The following is a 17,196-nucleotide window of genomic DNA, read 5'->3' as shown; positions in this document are numbered from 1 at the left end:
CTCTCTCTCTCTCTCTCATCTATCTATCTATCTCTCCTCTCCTCTCCTCTCCTCTCCTACCACGTCGTATCGGTCTGTGTGTGTGTGTGTGTGTGTGAATTCCGACGTATTACAAAACTCGCTTGTTCCCCGCTGCAAAAGGGCAATACAATCAGAACAACACAACGAAACAATCAGCATAATCCAACCGTAACACCAGCGCCGGCACGCACAGCCGCGCGTATAAACTCGGCACAGAATCGTTTGCGGGTAAATAACATCCGAAATAACATCGCAAACCTGTCTCGTATTGGCGCCGTTAACTAGGGAGAGTAAGGGGAGGGGAAGGGTGGAAGAGTAAGAGGGAGGGGAGGAAGAGTGAGGAGGGAGAGGGGAGAGAGAGGAAGGCAAAGTAAAGGTAAGGGAAAGAGGAAGGTAAATAGACAGAGAAAGGGAGGAGAGGAGGAGAGGAAGGAAGGGAAGGGAAAGAAAATAAAAGGTAAGATGGAGGATTTATAAGGAAAAGAGGAGCATTTGAGGAAGGGAGGAAGGGGGGTGAGGACAGGAGAGGAAGATTAGGAGGGAGGAGGAAATAAGGGAGAATAGGGTAAGAGAGACACACTAAGGGAAGAAGTAAGGGAGGTCATGAACGGAAGGGAGGGAGGGAGGGAAGGGAGAGAAGAAGAGAGAGGATGGGAAGGAGGGAGGGTAACCTGAAAGGAGTAGAAAGGGAAGGAGAGAAAAAGAGAAAAAAAGAGTAAGAGAAAGTCAGAAAAGGGCGGTAAAGGGAAGGGAGGGAGGGTGAGAGAAAATGGAGAAGAGAAGGGGAACTGGGAGAATGCAAAGAAAGAAGAGAGCAAAGAGAGAGGAAGGGAGAAATGGGAGAAGAGATTATAAGAGAGAATGAGAAACAGGAAAAGGGGGAGATTGGACAGAAGGAAAGAAAGGGAGGAAGAGAGTAAAAGACAGAGGAAGAGAAGGAATTAAAGGAAAAAGGGAAGGAGAGATTATACGAGAGAGAGTGAGAGGTAGGAAAACAGGGAGGAGGGAAAGGAGGGAAGAAAAGAAAGGAAGAGGTATGGAGAGGGAGGGAGAGACAGTAGCAGCATCTCTCGTGTCCTCTAGTGTTTTTTTTTTTTCTGCTTCCTGTCACTCAAACTCCTTCACAGGGCGAGTATCGGGTGGCGGCGTCAACCATACTAAGGCTTATGTGTTTGTTTGCCTTTAGCGGCTTAAAAGTGTAGAGAATGTAGCGTTTTCCTGTATCGGTCTGACCTAACCTGACCTCGCTTCATTTAATATCACGTGTTTATTTGGGTTTCTAGTGTTCAAAATGTCCAGGATGAAGTGTTTCCATTAACGTTCTAACCTAACCTAACCTCGCTTCATTTAATATCACGTGTTTATTTGGGTTTCTAGTGTTCAAAATGTCCAGGATGAAGTGTTTCCATTAACGTTCTAACCTAATCTAATCTCGCTTCATTTTCACGGCTTAAAGGTGTCGAGAATGTAGCGTTTTCCTCTATCGGTCTAACTTAACCCAACCTCGCTTCATTTAATATCACGTGTTTATTTGGGTCTCGAGTGTTCAAAGTGTCGAGAATGTAGCGTTTTCCTCTATCGGTCTGACCTAACCTGACCTCGCTTCATTTAATATCACGTGTTTATTTGGGTTTCTAGTGTTCAAAATGTCCAGGATGAAGTGTTTCCATTAACGTTCTAACCTAACCCGACCTCGCTTCATTTCATATCACGTGTTTATTTGGGTTTCTAGTGTTCAAAATGTCCAGGATGAAGTGTTTCCATTAACGTTGTAACCTAATCTAATCTCGCTTCATTTTCACGGCTTAAAGGTGTCGAGAATGTAGCGTTTTCCTTCATCGTTCTATCCTAACCTGACCTCGCTTCATTTAATATCACGTGTTTTTTGGGTTTCTAGTGTTCAAAATGTCCAGGATGAAGTGTTTTCCGTTTATCGATCTTACCTAACCTGACCTTATCTCGCCTCATCTTACCTAACCCAGAGACCAGTATCCGCTTCGTGTGTCAGAAGAAGAAAGGGAACAGAAGAAGGGGAGAAAAAATAGCTTTGTTTCTTCCTCTTTCTTCCTAACCCAAGACGAAGTAAACAAACCAAAAATATACTTGTGCAATGAAAATAAATTGTTAATAATGTATAATTTTACATAACAAAATAACTGACTATTAGTAATGACAAATGAAGTTGAATAATGAGTATAAGAAAGTAAGTAAATTTTATGATATTTGATAATTATCGATAAAAGAAAGAATAGATTAAATTATTAACAAATGAATAATAAATGAAATAGATAGGAAAGTGAGTCAGTATTATAAATGAAGTAAACTTATGAAATGATAAAGAAAAAATCAAGTTTGATGAATAAAAAAAAAACGACAAATAACAAAATAAATGAGTGCTTGATAAAATACATACACATAACTTGAATAATAAATGAAATAGGTAGAACAAGTGAAGTGAACATATGAATTGATAAAGAAAAAATAAAGAAAACCAAATAGTATCCCTTATGTTTAGGTCTCGGGTACACGACACTCTTAAGGCACTATTACACTGGGCAAATTTTCCGTGGATCTTCAGTCAAACCACGATTTCCGCTGGCGTGGTTCTCATATGTTTCTTGTTGTTGCTGATGATGATGATGAGCAATACCGTCGTCCTTCAAGGAACTCTACCGTAGCTTTGGAAGATCGTGGACTCGTCTGAAAACCACGGAAATATGAGAACCACGCCAGCGGAAATCGTGGTTTGACTGAAGATCCCCGGAAAATTTGCCCAGTGTGATAGCCCCTTGATGCTCCAGATATCTTCTTTTCTCTTCTTTTCATTAGTCTCCCCTAACACACTTATCTTCCTGCATTTTCTGTTATATATCTACCTCCTTTGTCGTCCTCTCCCTCCCTCTCATCTTCCTGTTTCGCTCTTATCCTGTGTTCATTATTTCTTCTCCGACTGTTTATTATTTACTGTTTGTTATACCCATGCGTCCGTACTTTCATTTCACGGGACATTTTTTTCTCCCCTCCATGTTAACTCGGCGGCGCTCACGTGAAGGCCCCCAATGCTTGCCCTTTTGTGGTGCAGTGGTGCCAGGCTGTGATGTTGGCCTTCACGGGGAGAGAAATGTATGTTTGTTTCTCATTTTTCTTTCTCTTTCTCGCCTCTTCCATGTTTTCGTCTCTTCTCGGGTTCCTGCTTGGAGTTTTTTATTTCTTGGTTATATTTTTTACATATACCGACTTTTTTTATCTCGTTTTGTTTTTCTTCCTTCTTAGCTTTTTCATGTCTTCTCGGGTTCCTGCCTGAAGTTTTTTTCTTCTTTTTTTCTTGGTTGTATTTTTTTTACATTTCCCGACTTTTTTATCGCGTTTTTTTTTCTTCCTTCTTAGCTTTTCATCTATTCTTTTGTTCCTCATGTCTGTTGTTGCTTTACTGTTTGTGGTCATTATTTTTTACTTTAGCTGAATTTTTTTTCTTTTGTGTTTTGATTTCTAGTTATTTGTCCAATCGTTTTATTATCAACCTTAACTGGACTCTCTATCCCGTTTTATTTTTTTGTTTTGTTTAGTAATTTTGCTTCTACTAGACTTGCTATCCACGTGTTTTCTACGTGTTTTTTCTTTTTATCTTCGTCTGTTAAGAGTTAAAAGCTAAAGTTAAACAAAGAAATGGATTACAGAATTGCCGTCAAAGCGGTGTTCCCTCCTTCTCTTCGCCTATTAAAAGTTAAAAGTAAAGTAAAATTGAAAGAAAATAGAGAAATACCGTCGTCGGATCCACCTCTCTCTCCCTCTCTCTCTGGTGTGGAGCAAACTTGGGGAAGCGAACTTTTGCCCGTCACGGAACAGACAATTTTTCTTCCCCAAGTTTTTGTTTACCGACACACCGACGCGCTGACGGGGACGGATGGAACTTGCAGCGTTGCCAGATTATCGTACTCAGAGCCGTATATTTACCGGTTTCTGGCCCATAATTGTTACCAAGAAGCACCAATAATTAACCCTTTAAACGATAACCATATATGAATGCAGTTATTTGGGTGATGAAAGCAGTTTTTGGGTCTGAAATCGGCAAGCATAAGAAAGAGGCGGAGTACGACAATCTGGCACCGTTGGATCATGAAAGCAGCCCCAACGTTCACAACCACGAGGCGTCTGGCTATGCACGAGGCGACATTGCACTCATCTCAAATCCCATGCCCACCTCTTTATTTATCTTCCTTCATCCCATTCACCCCGAGGAAACTCGATACCGGTCTTCAGATACCTCAAAGCCATAGGGGAGCGTCTGGCTAACTTGATCATAGGCGCTAAGTTTTTACGAAGGCCCGATCGAAATTTAAGTTGTTGATGATACAGTATTTTTTTTTTTTTTGTGTGTGTGTGTGTTCTTGGTATCGTCAGTATCTCGCAGAAGTACCCAGAGCTCAAAAAAACATAGGATCAACATCTATTTGGTAGGAATTTGGCGCCCGTGATGGTGGTAAGACTCTCCTATTCTATGGCTCGGTAAATACATATAAAAAGAATCTCCCTGTTATCTGGCTTGTCTTTTTCTTCCCTTCTCTCTTTGAAACTCTAATTGTCTGTATGTTCAAGGCCTTTCCTCTTATCTGCTTCGTCTTCTCCTTCTTCCTCTTCTTTAACTTCTTAGTCTATATGCTAAAACTCTTTCCTGTTATTTGCCTCGTCTTCTCCTTTCTCTTCTCTTTGCAGCTTCTCTGTCTATGCCCTCTTGCAGACGCTTTACGTTCTTATGTTCTTATGTTCTTAAGCTAAAATGCCTTCCTATGATCTGCCTCGTCTTCTTCCTTTCCCTTCAACATGTCTATCTATATATTAAAACTCTATTGTCAAATGTCTTGTCTTCTCTTTCCCTCTCTCCTTTAAACCTTCCTTTCTTGTTATCTGTCTCGTCTTCTCTTTCCTCCTCTTCCTGAAACTTCTCTGTCTATATGTCAAAAGTCTTTCTTGTGTTCTACTTCTTCCTTCTCCTCCTTCAACGTGTGTCCGTGTCAAGGCATGGACGTAATGTAAGTTCCGCCTCTGATCCGTCACGCTCCAGCTTTGCCATTTCGCTTAAACATGAATTTGTAAAACTGTAAAGCGTCTCCTCCACGCCGCGATGTCTTGCCCAACTTGTATACGTAAAAACCTGAAGCAATTTGTAAGCGAAGAAGACACACAGCATCTGTTCCCCTTGGTGCTCTGTGTTAATTCAAACTTTATCCTCCCTCACTTCTTCTGTATCGTGCAAATGTGACCCGCTTTGCTCTCTTCCACATGCCTTGTAGTTCTATCTTTATACCTTGTTTGGAAACTTTTCGTGGTGTTATAATGACGTAAAAGAGAGTCAATCCTAATGGGTCTTGGTTCAGCCTGACTCATCCCTATACTTTTTTTTACAACAAAGGAGACAGCTCAAGGGCACAAAAAAAGGAAACAATAATAAAAAAAAACCCGCTACTCGCTGCTCCTAAAAAAAAAACAGAAGAATCAAAAGAGGTGGCCGAAAGAGAGGTCAATTTCGGGAGGCTTATGTTTATGTAAATTTTTAAAAACGATATAAAAAAACAGTACCGTCTCTGTTCTTTGTTGTGGCACCATAAAACCATATACGCCCAAAATCAACCAATCTTCTCCGTTCTCTCATCTCGCTATGTCCTCCACCTCACAGCAAATTAAAATATCAAAATCGTCTTGCGTGTAGATGAAACAGAAACTCCAAAACCCCCTAATCTGCCTCCTTCCAGTTTCATTCTTGTTTCAAACTTGTCTGTATTTTCAAGGAACACTAAAAAGTCGCCTCTCCGTCTTGGGATATCCAGCTCGTGTTCGCCTTTAATTTGTTTACGTGGAGAGGGTAAGAAATTCCTCCCTGTGATATGTTTCGTTGCAACCCGACAACCCACTTCAATTTTACTTTTATTCGTGTAAGTGAGTAAAATCTAGTCTCAGCACTCAATGGCCCGTATTATTAAACATTCCCTCACCCAAGTACACACATTAGTCAAGGCTTTCGTGTGAGTCTTGGGCATTTCCAGGAGTAGTTTTATGACCCTGGTGGTAGTTTAGCCCTTCTCCTGTACCGTGAACCTAAAGAAACACTCATTAGACCCCGATTGATCCCCTCTTTGACCTTTAGAAATAGTTGATGTGAGAGGTGAACGTGTCTTATTATACCAGTCTATATCTCTCATGCCTATCTTAATCCACATTCAGCTTGCCTATTTATTATTCGAAGCAGTTTCCTCCTCTGACATGCTATATCTTATCGTAATTTCCCGCCTCAGCTTGACGATATGCTTGTAAGGATGTGCAAACTCTCCCCTCTCTGCTTTCCCTTGTGAGTGTTAACCATCATCAGCTTGCTTGCCTATTTATATTCAATGCAGTTTGACATGTCTGATCTCTATATCGTTTCCCATCTTCAGCTGACGATGACGAGTGTGTACAAACTCTCCTCTCTCTCTCTCTCTCTGCTTTCCCTCGTGCCTGTCTTAATCAACATTCAGCTTGCCTATTTATTATTCAATGCAGTTTCCTCCTCTGACATGCTATATCTTATCGTAATTTCCCGCCTCAGCTTGACGATATGCATGTAAGGATGTGCAAACTCTCCTCTCTCTGCTTTCCCCTGTGAGTGTCTTAATCAACATTCAACTTAGAATCGTTTCACCCTCCTCTGACGCGAGATATTTTAGCATGGAATCTTGCCTCAGCGTGTCGATTTGCATGTTAGAATATGTAAAATTCCGACCTGTGATTTATCTCCTTTTTTTTTTTACGCCTATAGCGCAGGTAGGCTTGCTTGAGAGGCCTGGATGGTGTTCGGCCCCAGCTTGTCATGGCGCAGGGAAGTGTTTATAGTGGCGCCATCTCGCAACCCCCAACACTTCGTTTCTTTTCATATGTAAAGTGTAAAGCAAATCCATCTATCGAAATTGTTAAACCTAATATGCTTTCTCTAAATCCCCCTTTGCCCTTTGTTCATTTATTTATTATTTTCATTATCATTATTTTTTATTTTCATTATTTTTTTTTTCACAATTATCATTTTCCACTACTGAATTTTTCTTTATTTTATGTCATGCCGGAGTGCCCCAATCAATCAATCCATTTATAGTCATGAAAAAAATACTTAACCTGTCCGCTGCGATTGCCACGGATTTGGCTTTCACTGGTAGGCTGGTAACATAAACTCCCAGGTCTTTCTCTGCCTCTGTGGTGGATAGTGGAGTGTTTCCCATGTGGTACTGGTATGCTGGATTCCCCTCCCAAGGTACATGACTTGATACTCTTCTTCACTGAATTGTAGCAGCCACTTGTTGATCCATTCCTGTAGCTTGGTGATGTCTTCTTGTAGGAAATCCGCAGTCAAGGGGTTAAACTTCCAATTTCTGAGCCTTTACGCCCCCGCCTTCCTACCTTTTACCCGTCGTCTCTATTTACATAAAACTAAAGCAAATAATTAAAAAAAACTCCCCTTGGCCTCACGCGTCCCAGCTCGCAGGAACGCCGCGCCCCGCTTCGCAATAGTACAGATGTCTCGCCTTTTTTATTGCCCGGAAATCCTTTGAGGGTGTCTGTCTCTATTTGGGAGCTGACCGGCAGAAACAAATATGCATCTCTCTCCGAACTCCCCGGCGTCAAACTGGTATTTTCATGTTTTTATTATTCCTTTTCTTATTCATCCTTGGACCTACCTGAAAAAAGTAAATTAAATATATAACTTTGCATTTCCCTCAAAAGGAAGGAAAAATATAGGCATTCCCTCGTCCTCCCTAACGAAATAAAAGTGAAAACGAAAAATAAAAAATAAGGGGAAAACAAACACAATCAAACCGTTCATCTCCCTATCAGAGGCAGAGAGATTGAAAACCAACTTTGAAACACTCGCTTTTCCATCATACAAAAACAGAAAGACTAACAACAACAGCAACAACACCTACACCACCACCACCAACACCACCACCACCAACAACAACAATTCTAGCTTCCTCTTGTGTGACCAAATGCTTCTTCGTCCTTGTCAGTGTTAAGCTCTTCACTGCCTCTCTCTAGTCTGTCCAAATACTTCTTCTTCGTTGCCATTAACAGCCTCCTCATTGCCGTTCCCTGTTGTTATCTAATAGTTCTTTTTCATTACTGCCATCCTCTGTTGTTATCTAATAGTTCTTTTTCATTACCAATATTAACTCTCACTCACTTTCTCTGCGGTGACCTGATTCTTCTTATCCATTATTTAACTCTTTCCTTCTTTCCTTTATTCTGTGACCTGATGCAAAGTCCATATTCTCAGACGCTTCCCCCTCCCATATCAACTATTTCCAAAGTCCAAAAAAGGAGGTTAACTGGGTTTTCATGACTGTTTCTTCACGTTCATGACACAGGAGAAAGGTCACACTACCACCAGGGCCATTAAACTACCCGTGGAAATGCCCAAAACTCCTACGAAAGCCTTGCCAAATATGTGTGCTAGGGGTCCGAAATGTTTAAGAATACGGCTCATAGTCCTTGATATCGAAGACCGCCATCCTCTCACCCTCTCCCTCCTCCTCGCCTACAGATCTCCCTGGTGCCAGACTCACAGGAGCGCACCTTTTGCCGCACTCCGCTCCTCCGTGCCACCAACGCCCCGCACTTCGACCAGAAATTCAGCTTCGACTTTCTACCAGAGGACCTTGACAAGCGCCTCCTCGTGTCTGTGTGGAGCCGCGACACCCTCAGGAAGTAAGTAGGAATAGCAATTGTAGTAGAAGTAGTAGTAGTAGTAGTAGTAGTAGTAGTAGAAGTAGCTTTTTCACCTCGCAGTTTCAAGTGGATGGATGGAAGCCGCTGTATAAGTAGTTTGAGTAGTGGTTGTAGTAGTAGTAGTAGTAGTAGTAGTTGTTGTAGTAGTCCTTGTGTGTGTGTATTTCAATCATCCTCTTACGGCGAAGTGAATTGAACGAGTGACGAAGCTTAGCAGTGAATGGAAGGACCGGCTATTATTAGAGAGAGCGAGAGAGAGAGAGAGAGTGCGTAATGTAAATCAAGATGTACGACGATACGAAAACGATATCTCTCACGGGAGTAGGAAAAAGAATGAGGTCACAGAAGATTGATTTTCCGGACGTGTGTGTGTGTGTGTGTGTGTGTGTGTGTGTGTGTGTGTGTGTGTGTGTGTGTGTGTGTGTGTGTGTGAGTGAAAGATTTTGTGTTTTATGAGTTTGAATTTCAGTAGTGAAGGCTAACATATACCTCCCAATATTCTACTACTACTACTACTACTACTACTACTACTACTACCACTACTACTACAAAAACACCTCTAATTTTTGTTTCCATCTCTCTCCCAACAGACGAAGTGAATTCCTCGGCTGCATGTCCTTCAACGTTGCCCACATAACAACAAAGGTAAGTACGGACACACACACACACACACACACACACACACACACACACACACACACACACAGATAATCAGGCAGACAAACAGGAGGGCCTTCATACATTCCCGGCACACAAACACACAAACAGTTGCAGAGGATGAATGTAATAGGATGGAGGGAGGTAGGGAAGAGGGGTGGAGGGAGGGGGAGGGGGAGGGGATGAATGATACTGAGTGGAGGAGGAGGAAGAGGAAGAGGGGGAAGAAAGGGTGCAGGGAGAGTGGTGAGAATATGAGGGAAAAGGAGAGGAAAGGGAAAGTATATGATGATGGGAAAGGAAAGGAAGTTGCAAATTAGGAAAAAAAATGAAGAGGATGAATAAGACATGGAAGAAAAGGAAGAAAACATAGACAGTAAAAATAAAGCTAGAATAAAGAGGATAAAAAAGGGAGAAATGATTGCAAAAGGAAGAGGGAGATGATGGATTGAAGAAGGTAACAAAAAACACAAAAGTCAAAAAATAAATTAAAAAAACAAAGAAGGAAAATAAACAAGGACTGGGGTAGAGGAGGAGAATAGAAAGGAATATGGCATGTTACGAAGGGACGATAGAGAGAAAAATGAGATGAAATGAGATGATTGGAAAGAGAAAAGGGGAAATTGTTGAGAGAAAGGGAAGGGGAAAAACTGAGAGAATGGAAATAGCGAGGAAAAGGGTGAGAAATGGTGAATGTGGAGGAGGAGAAAGGGAAGGAGGGTTGGGGAAACAAGTGTGTGTGTGGGGGGGTTGGGGGGGGAGGGATCGAGTTGGGGAAAGGGAGGGAAGGGGGAGGGAAATGGTAGCAAGTATTAGGGGAAAGAGTAGAGGGATGGGAAGGGATTAAGGGAGGGTAAGGGGAGTAGAGGAAGGGGGATGAAAATGGGGGTTCGTAAAGGAGGGAGGAATAGAGAGATGGGATAGGAGGACGTTATGGGTGAGGGAAGGGAGAGTAAGGGAGGAGAAGTTGGAGGAAAGGGAGGCAAGGTAGGGGGTAGGGGGTAGGGGGGTTAGGTAGACAAACAGGGAAATTACCCTGCTCAGTGAGGCATTGTGACCCTTGTTTGTGCGTTTGTTTGTGCGTGTGTTTGTTCCTGGTCATTGTGTGGCGCGGCGAAGACTCACACACACACACACACACACACACACATACACACACACACTTAGTTCGTATCTTACTGTTTGTTTTTGTTCCTTATTTATTTACCTGTGTGTGTGTGTGTGTGTGTGTGTGTGTGTGTGTGTGTGTGTGTGTGTGTGTGTGTGTGTGTGTGTGTGTGTGTGTGTTAGTTAGTATTAGTTCTTTCTTCTTCATATTATTATTATTATTATTATTATTATTATTATTATTATTATTATTATTATTGTTTTTGTTGTTGTTGTTGTTTAATGGTGTTGGTGTTGTTGTTTTCCTTCTTTTAGTCTTTCTTTTTGTTTTCTTTTCGTTTTCTTTTTGTTTTTCTTTTATTTTCGTTTTCGCTCCTTGGCACATGTTTATCACCCCTCCACCCCTTTCCTCTCTCTCCTCCATCTCCTCCTCCTCTTCCTTTTATTCTTCTCTTCCTTCCTTTTCTCTTTTCGTCAAGTCTTCCCTTCATATCCACAATTTTCCTTCTCCCCTTCTTTCTCTTTCCTTCTCTTTCTTACTTTCTTTTCTAATCTCATCCTCATTTGATATACCTTTTCCTTCCCTTTCCTTTCTCTTCCCTTTTTCTCCCTTCTTTCATCTCCCAATCATTTCCTCTCCTTCCCAATCCCTCCCTTCCCTTCTAATCCTTCCACAAGTCTCCCATTCTTCCCCAATCCCTTTCCTTCTTCCCCAACCCCAATGCTTCCCCTCTTTTCCTAATCCCTTCCTTCCTCCCCAACCCCAATGCTTCCCCTCTTTTCCTAATCCCTTTCCTCCTTCCCCAGTGTTTCCCCTCTTTTCCCAGTCCCACCCCTCCCTTCCCCAATCCCTCCCTCCATTCTCACCCCTCCCCTTCTTCCCCAGTTCATCCCCTCCTTACCCAATCCCTCTCTTTCTTCTTACAAGTCTTCTATTCCTCCCCTCCCTTCCCAATCTTTACCCCAACCCTCCCCTCTTTACAAATTCCCTTCTTTCTCTTCCCCAATACTTTCCTTCCTTCCCCAGTCCCTCCCCATCTTCTCCAATCCCTCCCCAGTCCTTATCTTCCCTACCCAATCCTTCTTTTCCTTCCCCAATCCATTCCCTTCATTCCCAATCCCTCCCCTCCTTCCCCAACCTTCCCCTTTCCCTCCTCACGCCAGAAACAGACACTTGCCGAGGAATGTTCCAGTCAGATTGATTTTCCCCAAGTTGTGGAATGCAGAGAGAGAGAGAGAGAGAGAGAGGGAGAGAGAGAGAGAGAGAGACTGCAGTAATACTAGTAATAATAATAATAATACAATATGGTCAATGAAAAAGAGAGAAGCAGGGAAAGGAGGAGAAAGGAAGGAGAAGAAGAAGAGTAAGTAAAACGAAGTCGATGATTGGGAGTTAGAAAAGAAGAGGAAGGGAAAGGGTAAGAAGGAGAAGGAAGGAAAGAAGGAATGATAAGAAAACGATAAATTAAAGAAGAAAGGGAAGGAGGAGGAAAGAAGAGTAATAAAGAAGGGGAATAGGATGAAGGAGCCATTGCAGAGGAGGAAAACGAAGGAGGAGGAGGTGGAGGAAAAGGGAGGAGGAGGAAGAGGAGGAAAAAAACGATGATAAAGAGAAGGGTGAAAGAAAGATGAAAAAGACAGAAACAGCCGCAGCAAAATAAAGAGAAGAAGGAAGGAGGAGGAGGAGGAGAGTGGGGAAAGAATAGACAAGAAGTTTAAAACGAGACAGGAGAAAAAATGAGATAGAGAGAGAGAGAGAGAGAGAGAGAGAGAGAGAGAGAAAGAGAGAGAGAGAGAATTGCCTCCATATGCCCATTAGCACTGCAAAATAAGCCAATAACACCCACAATTCTCTCTCTCTCTCTCTCTCTCTCTCTCTCTCTCTCTCTCTCTCTGATAATCTCCTCCTAGTCTTTCCTTTTGCTTCCCAATCAAGTCTGTTAGGCTCAGATTAAACCCCAAAAAAAGAAAAAGAGGAAAAAGAGAGAAAAAAAGAAAAAAGAAAACGTGTGTAATCGATTTAATTATATATCCGGCAAAAGGGATTACGGGAGGAGGAGGAGGAGGAGGAGGAGGAGGAGGAGGAGAAGGAGGAGGATAGAAAATGTAAAAATAAGTATCGTGGGAGAAAAAAAAACTATTAGCCAGAAACAAAAATAGAAAGATGGAAGGGAAAAAAGAAAGTATTGAAGAAGGAAAGGAAGGAAATGAGATAATCAATAAATGAGGAGAGAAATGATAAAAGATGGAGAAAAATGTGAGAGTGAAAGAAATAAAGGGATGAGGAAGGGAGGACGGAGGGAAGGGAGTGGAAGGGATAAAGAAGGGAAGGAATAGGAAGGGAAAGAAGGAGGGAGGAAGGGAAAACAAAGGAAGGGAGAATGGATGAGGGAGAGAGATAAGTATGAGGAGGGAGGAATGAAAGGGTGAGAGAGAGAGATGATGGCATTGCAATTAGGAAAAGGAGAGAGGGAGAAATTAAAAAGAATAACAAAAAAAATGGAAAAGGAAGAGAAAGGTCAAAGAACGGAATGCAAAGAAAAGGAAACTAAAAAGAAGGAGTAAAGAAAATAAAATAAATGAAATGCAAGAAAAATAATCCGAAAAAAAATATATAAAAAAGGAAGAAAAGTAGAGGATAAAAACTAGAAATTAAGTGATATAAAAGGAAAAATAAAGATGTGATAAAGAAGGGAAATTAGAGGAAGTAAATGATGAGATACCCAGTTGAAGGACATTTGGGAACGATGGTAAGGAAAGAAGAGGAAGAGACGGAGAAGGAAGGGAAGAGAAAGAAAAAGATAATGGAAATGGAGGGATATGAAGGGAAGGATAAAGAAAGGGAACGATTGGGATTTAATGAATCAAAGAAAATTATGGTAGGAGGGCAAGAAGGGAAGGGAAGGGAAGGGAAAGGAAAGGAAGGGAAGGGGGAGTGAATTAATCAATGGATATTTTGGAAGGAAGGCAAGGAAGGAAAGGGAAGGGAAGGGAAGGGAATGGAAGGGAAGGGACGGGAAGTGAAGGGAAGGGAAGGGAATGGAAGGGAAGTGAAGGGAAGGGAAGGGAAGTGGAGGGAAGGGAAGGGAAATGAAGGGATGGGAAATGAAGGGATGGGAAGGGAATGGAAGGGAAGTGAATGGAAGGGAAGTGAATGGAAGGGAAGTGAAGGGAAGGGATGGAACGGAAAGTGAAGTGAAGGGAAGTTAAGGGGAGTGAAGGGAAGGGAAGAGAAAGGAAAGGAAAGGAAAGGAAAGGGCAGTGAAGTGAAGGGAAATGTAGGGAAGGGAACGGAAGGGAACGGAAGGGAAGGGAAGTGAATGGAATGGAATGGAAGGGAAGGGAAGGGCGTGGGAAGGGAAGGGAAGGGCGTGGGAAGGGAAGGGAAGTGCGTGGGAAGGGAAGGGAAGGGCGTGGGAGACACAGATATCACACGAAAATCAATCCCAAGCCCTGGCCAGAGCAACGTTTTGGGAGGGCGCGCCGCTCCCCCCCCCCTTCCCACTACCCCCCCCCCTCTTCCTCCTCCTGCTCCTCCTTCCTGTTCCTGGCATCCTCCGCAGTGTGTCCCGGGCAAGCGGAGAGGGAGGACACGTCGCCACCTCCTCTCTCCCCGTATCAGTCGGCCCCGCCCCCTTACACGCAAAACCCACCGAAAAATGCAGGATATCAGCCGCCCTCGACGTCTTCCAGCCGCCCCGTCCTCCCTCCTGGCTCTCTCTGCCCCGTCTTTCCCTCGCGCCCTGCCCACGAGGAAGGGTTGCCCGCCTGTGACCCGTCGGCAGCATCCTTCCCCCTCGGCGTCCGCGGTGCTACTGAGCCACGTGTGTTTGGGAGGCTGGGCATGAGTGTTTGAGGTGGAGGAACGCTGGATCGGGTGTGTGTGTTGAGGTGTGTGCTTCTCCTTGTGTTTTGAGCGCTGGCGAAGGTGAGAGACAAAGGGAAACTGAGAGAAGTAACGCAAAAGGAAGATAAGAGATGTTTTGATGTGGAAACTGTAAAGAGACAGCGAAGATGGACAGAGAAATGGTGAAAAATGAAGCAAAAAGAAGATATTAACTTAAAATATACAAATACAAAGAAATAAGAGATAATGAACGTGAAAATCAACGGAGAAAAGTGTGAAGAAGTTAAGGAAAGGGAACATATGTATAACTTTGATGTACTTACACAAACAATATAAAGTGTAGAACGTTGACATAGAGAGAATAATTGAGAAGTTAAGCAAAGGTAAGATAAGAAAGCAAGGGTCGTGGAAGCAGACGGAGCAAAGCGATGTAAAGTATAGGAGATGAAAGATAAGAAGTTCTGATACATATAAACATAAAGAAGAGAGTGCAGAATTTGAAGATAAAACAGACATGACGAAAAGTTAAACAGATGGAAAGTAAAAACTGCTTTGACATGTAAACAGAGAAGTGAGTCAAGTTAAATGAGTTAGAGGAGGAAAAATAAAAATAAAAAATAAATAAGAAACAGGAGAGCAGAAGCGAGGAACCAACTATCTTGAAACATTACACAAAATGAATTTGGAGGAAGAAAATAATAATAATAATAATAATCACCTGAAGAAGAAGAATAAAATAACTAAGAAAAAAAACAAATCCGAAAATCACGTAAAGAAAATTCTGAGGTAACAAACTTTATTTATCTCAAGGCGCTGATTGCCAAAGGTCACAAGGTCAGTTCGGAGCGCTAAAGAGCAAGAAGGAAAATTACCCAAAACTTGCTGGGAAAAAACGAGAAATTCTGTTAAATCGTTTGACCTTGAACTAGTGAACTTTGGGACCTTGGAAGTGTGCGTGTGTGACCTTGATTACATTCCTGTCTCCTAACCTGACCTTACCTGACCTTACCTGACCTCTTCCTTATCTATCCTGACCAAGTATCTGCTCTTTACTTAGTTTCCTGTTACTTTTTCATATTCCTCTTTCTCTTCTTCCTTCTCCTCTTCCTCTTCTTCCTTCTCCTCTTCCTCTTTCTCTCCTGATTCTTGTTTCTCTTCTTCTTAATACATCTTGTGCTTCTACTACTACTACTACTACTACTACTACTACTACTACTACTACTACTACTACTACTACTACTACTTCGTCTATTTTTTTTCTTCATCTTCTTATTCTTATTCTTCCTCACCCCTTCTCTCCTCTCCTTCTTCCCTCTCTCCCCCCCTTCCTCCCTTCCCCCTTCCCCCCTTCCTCCCTTCCCCCCCTTCCCATTATCGTCGCTTCCCTCCCTCATCTGTCAAAACTTGGGACATGACCTGATAGTTTCTCTCTCTCTCTCTCTCTTTCTTTCTTTTTGCGTGCTTGTGCGTCGTATTTTCTTCCTCCTCCTTCTCCCCCTCCTCCTCCTCCTCTTCTTCATCCTTCTTTTAACCTTCAGTAATTCTCAGTCCTTCTTTTCTGTTGTTTTATTTCTGGTAAATCGATTTATTTGTCTCATTTATTCTTTTTTTTCTTCCTTTTCTTCGTCTTTTATTTAAATTCCTCACTTCTCTCTCTGAATCGTTTCCTCCACTTTCTCCAAGTTCTCCTTCTCCTGTATCTCCATCTTCTCTCTCGTCTACCCTCCTCCTCCTCCTCCTCCTCCTCCTCCTCCTCCTCCTCCTCCGTTTGTCTCTCCTTCTTTACCTTCCTCGCGTTTGCCAATTAGAGGAGAGACATATTAAGGTGTCCCTCCTCCTCCTCCTCCTCCTCCTCCTCCTCTTCCTCCTCCTCTTCCACTTCCTCCTCCCATCACGACAATGAAGGGAAGAAAGAACAACATCAACATCTCTAATTCACCCGGAAGAGACTAAGGAAGGAAGAATTAACTCTCTCTCTCTCTCTCTCTCTCTCTCTCTCTCTCTCACATCCCCCTCTTCTTTTTTGTCCCCTTATTTTCTTTGCTTTTCCATTTCCTCTTCTTTCTCCTTCTGTCTTCTTTTTCGTCCCATCCTATTTCCTTCCTTCCTTTCAGACTTATTTTTTCTCTTTCTATACTTTCCCTTCTCCTTCGCTCCCTTCTTCTCCTTCTTTCTCTTTCCTTCCTTCTTTTTTTCCTCTGTTCTTCCCTCTTTCCTCTTTTTTTCCCTCCTTTCCCCTCTCTCTTTGCCTTTTCCTCTTTTTTCCTTCCTTCCTCTTGTATACCTCCCCTTCCCTTCTCTTCTCCTGTTCCAATCTTCCTATTCCTTCCATTCCTCTTTCTCTCATCCTCCCTTCTGTTCTCTATTCACCCCGCTCTTCCCTTCTTCCTCTCTTCCTCTCCCTTCCTTTTTTAAGTTTCTTGCCTATTCTCCCTTCCTTTGTTTTTCTTATCTTTCTCCCTTTTCTTCTATACCCTTATTTATCCTCTTCTCTCCCTCCTTTTTCTTCTCTTGTGCTTCATTCCTGGTTTTCTCCCTCCCCTCTCCTCCCTCTTCTCCCTCCTCTCCTTATTTCAGTCTCCCCCTTTTCTCCTTTTCCTTCGTTTTCTCTCTCCTATTATTTCTCGTGTTCTCCATCCCTTTCACCTCCATTTCCTTCTATTTCTCATTTCTTCATCTTCCTCCTTTCCTCTGGTCGTTCCTCTTCTTCATCCCCTCCTCTCTCCCATCCCATCCTCCTTCCCCCTTCCCCCCTCCTCCCCTTCTCAAGTTGGGGACCCAAGTGCCAATTTGCAAGAGACTGAATACAAATT

At 42.6% G+C, this 17,196-nt stretch overlaps 1 protein-coding gene across 3 annotated transcripts in view; it reads left to right on the top strand.

Moving 5' to 3' along the window:
* Window positions 1-17,196, top strand: part of LOC126988248 (uncharacterized) — a 258,524-nt gene that overhangs the window by 113,312 nt on the left and 128,016 nt on the right. For all 3 annotated transcript variants that reach the window (XM_050846294.1, XM_050846292.1, XM_050846293.1), the window contains exons 10-11: window positions 8,588-8,751; window positions 9,363-9,417. In XM_050846294.1, coding sequence (XP_050702251.1) covers window positions 8,588-8,751; window positions 9,363-9,417 — 219 coding nt within the window. The remainder of the gene's footprint in view (window positions 1-8,587; window positions 8,752-9,362; window positions 9,418-17,196) is intronic.

This window comes from Eriocheir sinensis, chromosome 68, assembly GCF_024679095.1.
Source record: "Eriocheir sinensis breed Jianghai 21 chromosome 68, ASM2467909v1, whole genome shotgun sequence".
NCBI lineage: Eukaryota > Metazoa > Arthropoda > Malacostraca > Decapoda > Varunidae > Eriocheir > Eriocheir sinensis.
The sequence above is the reverse complement of the archived record's forward strand: the minus strand, read 5'-3'. Positions and strand labels throughout refer to the sequence as shown.